The 15,974-nt window shown below is 33.3% G+C and overlaps 1 protein-coding gene across 10 annotated transcripts in view; it reads left to right on the top strand.

Annotated features, from left to right (window-relative positions):
• Nucleotides 1-15,974, top strand: part of Naaladl2 (N-acetylated alpha-linked acidic dipeptidase like 2) — an 891,856-nt gene that overhangs the window by 807,517 nt on the left and 68,365 nt on the right. Inside the window, exon 13 of one of the 10 annotated variants that reach the window (XM_087186987.1) lies at nt 15,581-15,667. The exons of the other annotated variants lie outside the window; for them this stretch is intronic. Coding sequence (XP_087043113.1) covers nt 15,581-15,664 — 84 coding nt within the window. The 3' untranslated portion in view covers nt 15,665-15,667. The remainder of the gene's footprint in view (nt 1-15,580; nt 15,668-15,974) is intronic. 10 annotated transcript variants of the gene reach the window in all.

The following is a 15,974-nucleotide window of genomic DNA, read 5'->3' on the forward strand; positions in this document are numbered from 1 at the left end:
ATGGCTTGAGGTATATACATTTGATTAGGCAAGAAATGTCCTATACTTTTTAATTTTTTTCTTCAAAATTTAATACAGCCCACAATAACTCTTTTTTAGTACATGTTTACCATACATTCATCATGGGAAATTTATACATGTATATAATATATCTTAGTTAATTTTTTAGTTCCTCTCCCCTCCCTTTAACCCTTCTTCCCCTCCCAATTTACATCAGCTCTATTTCCATTTTTCCTTCAATTTTCTTTTTAAAAATCAATTTCTCTTCCTTCCTTTTCTCTAACCACTTTCATATTCCCCTTCCTGACAGAACAAGTTCTTGCTACTTCCCAAAACCTATCCTCTATTTTGATCCTCATTTACATTTTGCTTTTCTCATACAAGAGAAGCAATGTGATATTTAAACTTATGTGTCTCATATATTTCATTTCCGAGTATGGTCTCAAGATGCATTCATTTACATAAAAATGTCTCAAGTTTCTCCTTCTTATGGCAGAACAGTACTCCATTGTATACAAATTCATTTTCTTTATCCATTCATCTTTTGATGATCATATAGGCTATTTCTATGATTTAGCTAATATAAATTGTGCTGCTATAAACATAAGTATGCATATATCACTGTGGTATGATGAATTTTGTTGAGAAGATATCTACTAGGGGAATAGCTGGGTCAAATGGAACCTCTAATTTTAGTTTGTTGAGAAATCTCCATATTGATTTCCATAGTGGTGTACCTATTTACACTCCCACCAACAATGGAGAAGGGTTCTTTTTTCACACACCCTTGCCAGTATTTGTTATTATTTGATTTATTAATGATAGCCATTCTTTCTAAAGTGAAATGAAATCCCAGTGTTGCTTGAATTTGCTTTTCTCAAATGAGCAGTGATGTTGAACATTTTTTCATGTATTTATTTGCTGTTTGCACTTCTTTATCTGAGAAGTGTCCATTCATTTCAGATGATCATTTTGTAACAGGTCTTTAAATTTGGGGGTCTAATTTGAGTTATTTATATATTCTAGATATGAGCCCTGTCTGAGGATTAGCTGGCAAAATATTTTTCCCATTCTGTGTGTTGTCTCTCTCTCGGTGGTCTCCTTTGCTGTGCAAAAGTGTTTTAATTTGATATGATCCCCTTTGTTGATTCTCTGTAGTATTTCCTGAGCAATTGAGATTTTATTCATAAAGTCTTTGCCTGTACCTATGTCTTCAAGAGTTTTACATATTCTATATTCTGGCAGATTAAATACTTCTGTTTTACTATTTAGATCTTTGATCCATTTTAATTTTAGTTTAGTGCATAGTGAGAGATATGGGTCTAGGTTCAATATTTAGCATGTGGAAAAATAGTTTTCATAGCACCATTGTTTTTGGCCCCTTTGTCAAAGATAAGGTAGCTAGATGAGTGTGCTTGGTTGCATCTTCTATTCTGTTCCAGTGAACCTCAAGTCTGTTTTATTTTTTAGTCACTATCATGCTGTTTTTAATCACTGTAACTTTGTAGTGTAACTTCAAATCAGGGATTGTGGTACCCTCTGTCTTGCTCTTGTTGCCCAGAATTGCTTTTGCTACTCTAGGTCTCTTCTGGTTCTATATGAATTTTAGGATTGTTTTCTCTACATCTGTGAGGAATGCTGTGGGTATTTTGATTGGGATTGCACTAAATTTGCATATCATTTTTGGAAGTATGGCCACTTTCACTATATTAGTTCTGCCTATCCAAGAACAGGAGATAACTTTCTGATCTCCTTTTCTGTATCCTTCAGAATACTGTAGTTTTTAATGTGGAGGTCTTTCATTTCCTTGGTTAGATTCATTCCTAAGTATTTCAATTTTCAGATGCTATTGTAAAAGGTATTGTCTTCCTAATTGCTCTCTTGGTGAGCTTGTTCACAATAACTCTTAATGGTGCTATGAATTCTAATATACTTACACAAAATTTTACCCCGATATTAAATGTTAGTGTTATAGTATAACATACAAAAATATGATTCAAGCAATTACTTGTGTAGATCTTAACGAATTGTTTTTTTAATTTATATTTGCTCGGTATGAAAAAGAAAATACTTCCTATGCATAGGAAATAGTAGAAAGGCCAGCATCTTTCTAGAGTAATCACCAAGAAAGAAAGACATCTAAGATTATATGCATTATTTTAATTCAGGGTACTTGAAAAGGCATATGATTTTCTTTGAATAATAAGCATCTACAGATGAGGTATGATTAGAAAATGCAATCTCTTTTACAGATTCAATTAATCCAACTTCATTTTAATAATGGTAAATGATTAGAGAAATTTTATCAGAATCGTACTTCGAGTCATCAAAGAATCTATTTTATTATTTAAAAAATTTAGTGCAGTTTACTAGATAATGACTACAGGGCTTAAAATTAATGGAAGAAGTTCAAAAATGATTAAATTATATGTCTTAATCAGTCTGATTGAATGTAACTGATGGATTTAAAGAGTTTTCATTTATTCACAAAAGATAACCATCTCTTCCAGTCAATCTTATAATTGATGAGAAATAAGACTCAGAAGAGTGTATCTCTATGCAGAAAAGATCTTGTTGGTATCCACCATAACCTACTTGCTTTGTTATTTTTTCTTTCTTATAAAGTTTATTTTTAGTTTAAAGATCTCATCTGGGTAATATTTGAATGAAATTATTATGGTTCCTAATTTTTCCCCCAGACAAAACCATAATGATTAGTTATGAGGAGAAATAAAGTATCATGGGATAAATTGTTATATACTTACTTGTCATCAAGAACACAAAGTTTTTAGTTTTATAAAAAGGTTGTTTGTTTTTAAATATATTTCAAATATAATTACACTGCTCATTTATCTCTAGCTAGCTAAAATACAGTATTCAACTTTACCCAGATATCTGTCATTGTAGAGAAATATACATTAACCAAAGATTTACTTTTTGAAAAGTTGTAGTAGGTATTTGCTTCAGGAGAAGCATATATTATAATCTATTTGTCATAATGATAAAGTACATAAAATATGTATTGAAATGTTTGAATTTACAGAAAAATTCTTTTTTTTTGCTAAAATAAATATAAAGATCTACATTACATGTAGATCAGAAGATATAGTTAAGAAATAAAAGCCACAGTTACTGCCTATTAAGTCATCATAAATATGTAAAAGCTAGTTTAAAAGTTTGGCTTAAATTGTTTCCCTCTTTTTTTGGCAAATGACAATTCAATGAGATCAGTAAGTCATGTTTGTATCACCAATCTACATGTCAATATTAACATACACTTTCAATCTTTCTAGTAATCTACTAATAGAGAGACACATAAAACATTCAACTATGGTCCTTGTTTTTCCTTGCTGAGGTTAAGTCAGAATTTGAAAGCATGGTATCTCAGAGTATGGGAAGGAAGTAATTTTAAAAGAGATGGTAAAGAAAGGTCCTGTTTTGTGCTCCCATATCGGTAACTAGAGAGTGAATGTGGATTTCGAGCCATGTGAAAATGTAGTACCTGTAAAGAAAGAAAAAAGTACCATTGGTCTCTGAGCCCAGCAGAAGTGAGGCCAGTGATAGTAATTCATTCTTTTATACAGTTTTATGAATACATGAATTAATAGTATACTTCCTTTACATGCTATCTGGCACTTGCTTATTATAAGGTACAAAGCTCTAAGTTCAACAGAAATATATTAAAATCACTGTGTTACCTTAAGACGAAACCAAATGGAAAAGTCATTGTTCCATATCCCTGGAAGCTCATAGTCTTAACAATTAGATATTTCACTCTATCTGTTTGCATTTTCTGCTGTTATAACAGAATACCACAGACTGGGTAAATTATATCAATAGAAGTTCATTTGGCTCAGTTCTGGAGGCTAAGACTTCAAAAAGCATGATGCATTGGCAAAGGCCTTCATGCTCTGAGGTAACAATGGCAGAAGGGTGAGGACACACAAGACAGAATAATAATCAACTGGAACACATTTGTTTATTGAAACTTTGCTCCTGTGATAAATAATATATTCCCAAAATAATGGCATGAATCCACTCCTGAGGGTGGGCCCCCATAATCTAATCACCCCTAAAGGGTCTGTCTCATTAATACTGTTAAAATGATGACTAAATTTAAGCATGAGTTTTAAAAGGGACAAACTTTCCAACTTTGCTGATGCTCACATAAAATTATGTCTTGAATGAACTATCCATCCATCAATTGAATGTTTCAGCTCTTTAAAATTTTAGGAAAACATATAAGACATTTTACCAAAATGCTAACATGAGCATATTTTGTATATTATCTCACTTTAATAGTTTTTTAAAAGACGTGTGTTGTAATCATCCATGATGGTGTTGCAACTCAGAGAGGTGATGTAATGTTTTTAAAGTTATCTAACTTTGGCACAGCTTGTAATTAACACAGTTGAGACTCTAACACAGATCTGTGTTACAGAAACATATTCTTTTGGTCAAATATCCATGAACTCTTCCAATTTTCACTTTTTTTTTTTTTTGCAGTTAGGAAAATGTCACTAGTTTTAACTAATACAAACATGTAGGTGAAATCAGAGCCAAAGCACTAGAGATCAATGAAGGATCCTCTGGCTCATTCATCTCAGCTCCCACATTCTCAAAAGCAGACACAATTAATAGGTTATTATTTAATATCCAATGTGATAGTGTTAAGGGATGAGGCCTTTAAGAGATAACTAGATGATGAAAGAAGAACCCTCATGAATGGGATTAGTGTCCTTATTTTTAAAAAATGGCTTAAGGAAGCTTATTTGCCCTTTCCATTGTGTGACAACTCACTGGGAAATCACCATCTTGAGAAATTTTCCCTCATCAGCACTGAGTTTGTCAGTGCCATGATTTAAGACTACTCAGGCTCTAGAACTGTGAGAAATAAATGTTTTATTTTTTAAATTCTTTTATTGGTACATTTTAGATATACAATACATTTACATTTATCATTAGGTGCTGGTACCAGAACATGATGTATCTTAGCTCTTATTTTTTTCCCCATTACCTGTGTGCCCTTCACCCCCCACCCTTCCCTATTTACATAGATTTCATTACCACTTTTTTTCTTTTCTCATAATTTTTCCTTTCCCTTCTTCCCTTTCCCCTTCCCTTGCCACCACCTGGACACCTTTGAATCTTCTCCCATTTCAAATCTTTTCCCATTTCAAATTATCAGTTATTCAGCTAAATGGATGCATATTGAGGTCATACTCTTAAGTGAAATAAATAGGACACACATGTGTAAATACTGAATAGTTTCTCTAGTGTGAGAAACTGAAAGTGTAAATAAGGATTAAAATGATTAAAATAAATGATTTTTAAGTAAACCATTTAACTTATGGTATAAGCAACCCTGAATAGATCAGAGTGCAATCTAAAATATACTGAGGCCCCAAATGACCTTGTTTGTTAGAAACCCAGAGGACTGACATTGTATTAAGAGAATGAATTGGAGGTTAATTTGTTATGTAACATATCAGAGTCCATAATGCTATCTGATGATCTAACAAACTTTTAATAGATGTGCACTTAATCTAATTTGGTAATAGTGGCTCTGATTTAATAGGAAAACAATGCAGAAGCAACTTCATAAATGGTTTATTTCTCCATCACCCTGAAATTGGAAGTCAAATATTGTTTTTCATTTTCATATATTAACTCCAAATTAGGAGATTTGTTTATAAAGTGGTGATGACAAGATTAAGATTCATAGATATAAAATAATGGTGCATTGAATTGATAAAATTCTTAGTGGTTATACAATTTGGAGTGAACTGGCTTTGCCAATTTGTACTTTCCCACCCAATAGTTATTTTTCATCAACAGTTTTGAACTCAATACATTTTAAGTGCATATTTTGGATTTGTTCAGACAAAATGAATAAAATATTCATAGAAGTCTATGATGTGATTCATGCTTTTTTGTTTTATAGAACTAGCTAACTCCATTAATTCTTCAGAATAACTTCTACTGTCCTAAAATGTAAACGTTATGCTAGTATGTATGTGAAATAAATTGTTAAAATATATTTAAAATAATTCTATGGCTTCCAAATCTATGACGTTTTTGGAAGCATATAAGACTTTAGAATATAAAGTATATCTAATATTATTTAATAACTAATAAGAGTTTCAAACAACTCTGAAATTCTGTTCAAATCAAAATTCTTAATTTATGATTCATCTTACTGATTTTCAGCTTTCCAGCAGTGCAAAATTATACATACAGAACCATTATTTTTACTTTCAATGGAGCATTTAATAAATTACATGAGATACTCAACACTTTTCTGTAAAATAGGCTTAGTGTTAGATGTTTTTCCCCAAATATACACTAATGTAAATGTTCCGAGCATGTTTAATAGGTTAGGCCTGCTAAACACAATTTTGACTTATGATAGTTTCACCTTACAATGGGTTTATCTGGACATTTCCTCATTGTAACACAAGGAGCATCTGATTTCTCTTGGAGTAAAAGAACATAGGCTTGGAGGATAACCAAGGGCCCAAAGAGAGTGACACACCACGATTAAAGTTCAGGGTCACTGGCTGCTACTTTAAGATCTCTCTTCTACTCCCCTCCCCTCCCCTCCCCTCTCATCCTTCTCCCACTCCTCCCTTCTCCCCTCTTCCTTCTCTCCTCTCTTTTCCTCCCCCTTTCCCCCTCCTCTCCTATCTGGTGCATAGGTGCATACTGACTCTAGGTAATGTTTAAAATGCTTAAAATAGGGCTGGGGACTTAGCTCAGTAGTTCAGCCGCATGCCTCACAAGCACAAGGTCCTGAGTTCAATCCCTGGTACCAGAAAAAAAAAAAACATAGTAAAATGCTTAAAATAATAGTAGTACCTTCAAAATCTCATATTCTTTCCTTTACCTATCTCTAATTGGTGCATATATGTGTAGTAAGTAGCAAAATCAACATAATATACCTTAAATATTTCTAGCATAGACATTATAGATCTTCTTAGATGTCATTATTTTTCTAAAGTCTTTGTTATTTGGTGATAATTGATTAAGGAAAGTTGAAGAGTCAAAATATTCAACAAATGATTATAGGATGACACTCAAATATTTGAAAATATTAACATACTAGCTTTACAAATTCTTTATTCATTTAGTCAGTAAAATTCTCATTTAATACTACTTGTCAGAAATTAACTTCAATATGGTAAGTGGTGGGCACATAAATAGGTAAGACAGCCACCCTCCAAGAAGTTATATTTAATAGAAAAAAATCTCAGTGAATATATACATACTCAAAAAAAGCTCTATAAAATTAATGGAGTTCTTTGAGAGAGAAATCTGGGAAGAAGTAGGGATGAATCTTTCTTTGCTGTGATTGACATGGAAGATTGACTAAGAAACTCAAAATGAAGCCAAATAAAATTAAGAGGGAATTAACTCTGCAAAGAATAAGAATCAGAGCATTTCCACCAATAGGAAGAGCACATACAAGTTCATTGAGGCATTAAAGAGCTGGGAAATACAAATGACAGGAAACCTGGCTTAAAGTGAGGTTAGAGAGCAGATTACCATCTGCCTGCAAGAGGCTGGCTGCTCCTACATGAATGGGGCAGCCAGGTTTTAAGTGTGACGTGAAAAGATCTAATCTGTGTTTCGAGAAAAGAAAAATCATTCTAGATGTTATACAAAGAATATTTTTTTGAAGTGTAATTCCAGTAACATTAAGCTAATATATACTTGCTTTCTGCTAGATAGAGTATGGCATGCAGGTTTATATCATTTGCACTGTGTGGAAATCTACATATTAGAAACATAAGTAAAACATTTCCTAGACTGGTGAAGCAACTATCATGCCCGAGTGTAACAAATAAAATCTGCTTTATGAAAATATTTCTGAATGTTTTCATGATGATTTTCTCCATCTCTCTCTGTCTCTGTCTCTCTGTCTCTCTGTCTTTGTGTGTCTCTCTCCTCCCTCTGTTTCTGTCTCCCTGTCTCTTTCTCCCCCCTCTCTGCCTCTGGCTCTGTCTCTCTGTCTCTCCTCCTCTCGCCTTCTCTCCCTCTCTATCTCTCTGTCTCTCTCTCTCTCTCCTCCCCCCGCATCTCTCTCTTTCTGTCTGTCTCACCCCTCTCTCTATCTCTGTCTGTCTCTCTGTCTCTCTCTTTCTATCTCTCTGACCCCTCTCTCTGTCCCGCCCCCCTCGATAGAACCTAGGGCACTGTACAACTGACTGAATACCTAGCCCTTTTCATTTTTTTTTTTTTTTACATTTAGATCAGATCTCACTAAGTTGCCAATCCTGGTCTCAGATTGTGATCTTCCTCTTCGTTTTGTTTTTGTTTTTAAACACAGATTAGGTCATGTCACATCGCTCTTCAGCTCTAGCTTCCCATTGCAGTTACAGTAAACACCTAGCATCCTAAAGTTCTGGGATGATCTGATCTTCAGACTCTAAACTCCATTCAGCTTACTCAAACAATCATAAACCAGGTGACTTACAAAAAACATAAATTTATGTCTCGGTTATGGAGCTGGGAAGTCCACATTCAAGGCATTGGCAGATTCAGTATCTGCTGGGGGCTGTTTCCTGGTTCACACTGGTGGCTTGTTCTGTACTCATAATTGAAGGGAGCACCTCTACAGTATCTTTTATGAGTACACTAATTCCAATTATGGGACTCTACATCATGTTTGAACCACCTCCCAAAGGCCTAATTTCATTGGGGGTTTGAATTTCAGCAAATGAATTTTAGGAGGATGCAACCATCCAGACCACAGCACTCTCTCAATCATTTTTATTTCTTAGAAATGCACATTTATATATATATGTATCTTTCTGTGTCTCAAAGACATAAAAATGACTGAGAGGCTACTATGCTTGTGTTCTCCTAAAATTCATAAGTGACACAATGAAATATTAGAAATAATAGATGAAATTCATTCATCATAACCATATACAACCATAAATTATTATGAAATGAACATATGCAACAATTCAATTACATTAATCTTAAAATAATGTATGTTGGAAAAAAAATTGGGTAGTATTGATGGAAAAAGAAATATTAGAAATAATAAAGAATTGATTATGAGAAAAAATAATAGAAAAATATAAAAAGAATCATATGGTAACTCTAGAAATAAGCAACATAAACAGTAAAATTAAAAACTCAGTTAAAGAGAAATGGGGGTATTGCCTAGGTTTAATCCTCAGCCCCACAATCAATAAACAACTCAATGGATGGCTAAAACATTGTATACATACATGTACATATATAATATATTTTAAGGACTTGCTGTGTTTTATAGTTCGAAGATAAGTACAGGTATTAACTTTATTCTGTTTTAGTCAACTCATCTTCTCCAAAATAAAATGTGTCATCAAAAATTAAAAAAAAATCAAAATAGAATATAAAACTCCGAAATATATAGGAGGAAAAGATAGGTCACAGAAAAGGCAAACTCAATGAAGCTAATAGATTTTAAAAGGAGAAAAAGAAGCAAAGGGAGAACTCATATTCTATAAAATAAAAGAATAAATACAAATATATCTGTAATTATAAAACTATAAATAGGGTAAATTAGTGGCAAAATTTTTCTGACTGAATTTTTGAGGAACGCATGTGCTAATTTCAAGTTTTTCAAAATATCATGAAACAGAATACTGCAAAGTAAAGAGAATGAAAACAAAGATGTCTCAGACAAATATTAACCAAAGAAAATTGGTGTAGCAATATTAGCATCAGACAAAGTAGACTTCAAGGAAAAGCTCAAGCCTAGATGCTTATCTAGTTAGAAGATTGTCTCATAAAGGTGTAAAAAGAATAATCAGGAAGATATATGATTTCTGGATACTTACAACGAACCAGTATGTTTACAAAATAAAAATTAATCATGTTATATGAAGGACTTTATATATCCACAGTTATAGGATTTTTATACCCTTCTCTCAGAAACTGTTAAGGCAGGCCCAGGATTTAGCTCAGTGGTTCTGACGCCTGCCTCGCAAGCGCAAGGTCCCGAGTTCAATCCCCGGTACCAAAAAAAAAAAAAAAAAAGAAAAGAAACTGTTAAGGTAAAAATTATCTAAACTACAGAGAATTTAGATATTAAACTGGTGTGGAAAAAGAACTGAGACAGGAGGTGGGATGAGTAGATAGAAGAATCTACCAAAATGAGACACAGTGATTTCTTACAAGGCCTTTGAGTTACTTCTAGAGGAGTTAGAATACAATGGACTCTGGAGTATTTTTATTATTTTCTTTAGTTTTCTTTTTTTTTTCTGGTACCGGGGGTCAAAATTAGGACCTTGTGCTTGTGAATCAGGCATGGTGCCACTGACCCAAATCTCCAGCCCCGGAAGTATTTTTAAGTATTTATGGCATATGTGCTAGGATAATAAAGGGGACATCTTTTATAGCCTAGCATCATTTGTCTATTTTTCACCTTTAGGGTGCGTTTGCTAAATTTTCCAGTATTATTTCACGTTGTCATTATGTGTGTGCACACACAGTCAATTTGGATTCTACTTCTAACATTTTCTTGTGTATTAAAGCAACATATTAAGAGATATAATGCCTTAATCCCACTTCTGGTTTTGTCTCTAAACAGCTTTGTGATGTTTGGAAAGTCATTTCAATTTTCAACCCCTATTTTCTTATCTACAAGTTGAGATGATAAGATCAGACAGCTAAGATTTCTGTCATCATTTTCGACTCAATAAGTTTATGGAAAATATTTGGCCTTTGGAGAATTAGTTTTGGATTGAATGTACATTTAAACTATATATTTTATGAGAGTACATTGTATAGCAATTAATTTTTCATTAAAAATGGGGAAAATGTTGTCTTATTTATTCCATGAATGTTATAATATAGAGCTAGAGTAAAGGTACAATTCCTTTTACTCCTTTTAGGTAAAATGTACCTAAATAAATGAGAGGTAGTTCAGTAGAACATGACTCTAGAACGTGTCCCCAAACTTCTAAATAAGTTACATAGAGGGGCATGGGATCTCTCTTACCTTTAAAAAGAGACATTGTTAGAAATTTATCAGATATGAAAGGAAAAATAACATAAGGATTTTACTACATATTTGGTGCTATTTTCTACTAAATGATATTTTAACTGGAAGAACCTATATTTATCTTACTTGATACATTATTACATTTTTTAAAATTGCCTGAATGATTTGATAAGCTTTTCAGAATTGTTTTTATTGCTTTGTTCTCATCTTCATATGCCTTCTCTTATTTTATGTGCATTTTTCATAAACGCACTCAGTCATCTCATGCATATTTATATCTTTGAGACTTTCAGCAGAAAATGTGACAAAGTACTTTCAGATCTATGTAAGTCAGTATATATCAATTACCACACAAACATCCTTTATTGGATTCTTATGTCTGAAATACTGCTTTCTAAAATCTGATCCCTCAACCACTTCCTTCGGAGTCATCAGGAAGTTTAGTATAAAATGGTGAATTTGAAAGTTTTCCTACAGATAAACTGACTTAGATTCTTGTGTGTCCATATCTGGGAGACATACCTGGGAATTTGCATTTTCAAAGGTGTTCCTGGTGTAAATGGTCCAGCAATCACAATGAAATTTTCTAGTCTGCAGCACAAAGAGCAGAGTCTTTACTATAACCTACCGTTCCCTTCACAGTCTGGCTCCAAACTACATTATTACCATGATTGCTTAATATAATTTGGCAGGTTTGCTGGTAGGATTAAATTAAATTGGGTATACACAATTCCAACATAAATTCTGGCACATGGTACCTTTTTAATTAACACTTCCTTTCTTCTCTCCATTGGAACATGAGGAAACCACTGATGTACTATATTACCTTTTTATTGGAATAGTGCAGCAGGTTTTTTTTTTTTTGTAAAGGAGGAGGAGCTATGAGACACAGTGATGGATAGAAATAAGACTTATGTCTCTGGCCATTTAGAAATACAAAGATCACATGCATTTCAGAGAACAAAGGAAGCAGGACTCACAAAGCTTGTAGACACATGTCCTCCCCCTGCTTCTTACCACCTAGAGACAGGTTTTGCCTGAGCCGTGAATGTAGAAGAGCCTGCTCACTTTCCCAGCATCTGTAGGCAGCAGATGTCTCAGAAACATGAAATTTGTCAGGAGTTGGCAGCTGGTTAAGATCCACTTCAGGTTCGAGAAAATACACACACTGTTATGCTCTTTAAATAGCCCTATACCTTTGTTATTAGACTGAGTCCCTCAATACTCTCATGCTGCTCAATAAGCAATTGTGCTAAAACTTCAAAAGAATACTGTGGTAGGGTTTGAAAGAGTAAAGTCTTGAAAAAACAAAGGTGTAAGGTTTTAAAGAAGCAAAGGTGGCTGTATGTGGTGCCACACCCCTGTAATTGCAGCACTTGGGATGCTAAGGCAAAAGGATTATGAGATGGAGTTTAATGCCAGCCTGGATTACATAATGAGTGCAGCCTGGACTACATAGTGAGACCCTGTCTCAAAAATCGTATAAAAAAATAAAAGAACCCCCTAAAAAAACACTAAATGTGCATAATATTTCAAGGATTAAACCTACATTATAAATGGAAGGTGGGTGGGCTTTCAACAACTTACATTTACATAGCATAATTTTTGGTGATGAGAGTAATATACGGACATGAATTTCCAATTATGAAATCAAATGAAGATGTGATAAAAGTCCTACCTTCACCTTTCCAAAGCAGGCTTTTCTTCAACCTGTTGCATGGAATGTCTTAATCTTCTTTCTAGGTTAATTTGTTAATAATATCATAATTTTGGTTTACCAAAATGTTTTTGACTAGTAAAATTGACAAGGAAAGAGATACCTTACAATGTAGTTGCATCTCCAACTTTTCTTTTCTTTGCTCCTTTAAAAGAATCCTCTTTCCATCGACACTGACATTGGTTGGAATCAGAATTGTACTCGCCTGTTCCTCTTATGAAGAGTGGTGCTCTGAACTCTCCACATGTTTCTAAGTTTTATCCTTTTTTAATGTCCAACAAAAGTGAAATCTTCTCCAAGAAATTCCATGGGCTATTTGTTGTCATAGTAACCACTGTTTCCCTACTCACTTGACACTTTTATGTACCATTTTATATGTTCTTTTTGTCTGTCTTTGCTAATATCTTAGTTCCAACTAGTAACCCTCTTTACTATAAGAAATGCTTCATAGTTTAGCATGTAACCTAAAAGCCTTGAATGGTGGATGCTTAGAAGCATTTAATCAAGATAAATATCTCTAAGATAAAGTGATCTAATGAAATTTCAGGATCTTATCACCCGAGTTAATTGGTTAACTGTAATAAGATTTAAACATTCTTAAATTGTTGTTTTGTGCTTTTCTGTGGACCGTTTGGGGGGATATTTGAGAAGCAAAGAGTCTTGTCTGTTACCAAGCAACATGTGAAAAATAAAGAAATCTTGGAAATTCTAGAGCTTAACAACCTGCTCTGTTTGTGCAGTTCCTTATTTACATGCATATACTTTAGACTCAGCTGAACAATAGCATGTATTTCAGAGAAAGATGCTACAAGAAACTTGACATGAATATAATCACACATCAAGAATCTAAAGCCTTTGTTTTCTTTTTTGTTTGTTTTTCACTATTTAAAAAATGTCAAGTCTCACTGTAGGAAGCATTCTATAACAACATTTATTGCATCTGTAGCTAGAAAGAAAACTGCATTAACAATGTAATTGCATACAGTAAGGGTCAAATATACTTTGAACATTATTTAAAGTCTAGGTAAAAGCAGCAAATTTAAAAGAACAATCTATTTATTTTTGTTTGTATTCTTATATTTCCATCTTTCTCTATCCCTTGTTTCTATAATATAAAAGCATATCATTATTTTTCATTGTAAATATTTTCCTTAAGAAATGGAAAAATATGGGGCCGGGGATTTAGCTCAGTGGCACCACGCCTGCTTTGCAAGTGGAAGTTCCTGAGTTTGACCCCCCGCTACTGAGAAAAAAAAAGTAGAAAATATTATGAAGAATTTTTTAGCAAAACAAAATTTCACTAAATACCCAAATATGACAGAGGTTTATTATGTGTTGGTTTCAGCTAGGAGATAGAGAAAGAAATAATATTAATAATTTTTACCAAAATAAATTTTTATCAGTTAACTAAATAATTGACTATGATTGAATCCTTTATGAAGAAATGCTATCTTTGTCACTTACTAAAACATTGTTTTATTAAATTCTCAAAATGATTTTTAATGTACAGATACCTAATATTATGCTTTATATTATGCTCTATGAATAAGTTATGTATAAGAAATCATTGGCCTTTTCTGTCTTGCTGCATCATATACACTTGATGTATGTTGCTTTAGCATTATTAGAAACTCAGCTAAATCTACTTGCTAATCTTTCTGCCTATGATTAATTGCTTTGGATAATTTATCAAGTGTAAGATTTAATAAATATATGGAATAATAAAAGGAACAACCTTTGCAATGTTTGCCCTTGCACATCTTTTGTGATACTCAACTGCAGAAAACTTGGTTTCTGCTGTGGGTAATCATGTGGGAGTAAAAAATATGATTTTCCTTTAGAGAGAACTGTCAGGAAATACATGCCAGCTAAACAATGAAATACATTTTTAAAAAATCTTCTTGTGGTGTAAAAAGACATAAAATTCATCTAAGCAGCCTTCTAATGAACTGATCTGAGAGGATGTGCTGTACACCCAGTCTACTTCTGATTCTTTCCTGTGTGGTGTGAAACGTATCACAGTGTCTTCTTCACAGAAGAAATTTTCTCAACATAGCCTTTCCTTCCTCCAGATGAGGTAAAACTTCTGTCTAGCTTTCTATACTACCCTGTAGCATTTAAGTATTTTATAATGACAGTCAGTATCTGTCTCTTCTCAAGTGCAAGGCTTCTTTTGAATGTTTAACATAGTACTCGGCTTATACTTGATGCTTGATAAATATTTCAATAACACTAGAAATACTTTCATGCAGTATGAATATAATATAGGTGAATGGGTAATCACTAATAGCCATTTGGTAAATGTTCACATTAGCTTTTAGAAATTCCTACACTTTTTTCAAACAACCTAAAGTAGGAGTAATACTGACTTACAATCTACTAAGACAGATAAATACTAATCACTATGCCTACAAACTACCCTCCTCTTTTATTACCTGACTCTACCAGTTGTATTTGATATTGATTTAGTCATTACTATTTAGTGTAATAAAATGAGAAAAAACTTTATTTACTTAGAGTATCTTCAAGAATTGTTTTACTTCACGAAAGCTTTAACCCATTTTTCTGAACATAGGATATCAGAATCTGCAAACATAAAAATTAGCATTGGCAAATATGAGGAGTTACAGTCCTGATAGATTGTCTTACTTGAGTTTTTATTTTGAATAACTCGGATGGACATCAGCCCCCGATTATTCCTTAGAGTCATAATATGGGTGACCAAACTGTATGGGGAATATTTAAATTTTTAGCAATTTATTATAGTAAAAGACACATTGCCATTAATCCCCTTCACTCCCCTAATACTCCCTCTCACTTTTAACACACTTACCCCATTTTCTTCCCACTTTCTTAAGCAGTTCTGGAAGTCCGCTTTCATGAATGTCTTTACGAGGTGGCATCAAAAATACAATGAATGCTGCTGTGGAATGCCGTCCAAATGAAAGGTAGGCTCATAAAAAAGTCAGGGTATGTCCTCATCCACCTTATTCACTGCAAATGGCACTGTGTAACTTCTGACTCTTCCCCAAAGTAAAAAGGACCATGAAAGGTAAACGTTTTGAATAGATTCAAAACATTGAGGTAACCCTGACCCTGAGAGTACAACTAAAGACATGAAGGGAGAATTCCAGAACTTCTTAGAAAGTGGCATGAATGGTGGAATAAATATGTTCAAAACAAGGGGAGTAACTTAAGGGATTAATGGCAATGTATCTTTTACTGCAGTAAGTTTTGTCTTTTAATTTAAACACT

Source organism: Heterocephalus glaber, unplaced genomic scaffold (assembly GCF_053883595.1).
Source record: "Heterocephalus glaber isolate CG9 unplaced genomic scaffold, H.glaber_assembly_v1.0 deba00001504, whole genome shotgun sequence".
Classification (NCBI taxonomy): domain Eukaryota; kingdom Metazoa; phylum Chordata; class Mammalia; order Rodentia; family Bathyergidae; genus Heterocephalus; species Heterocephalus glaber.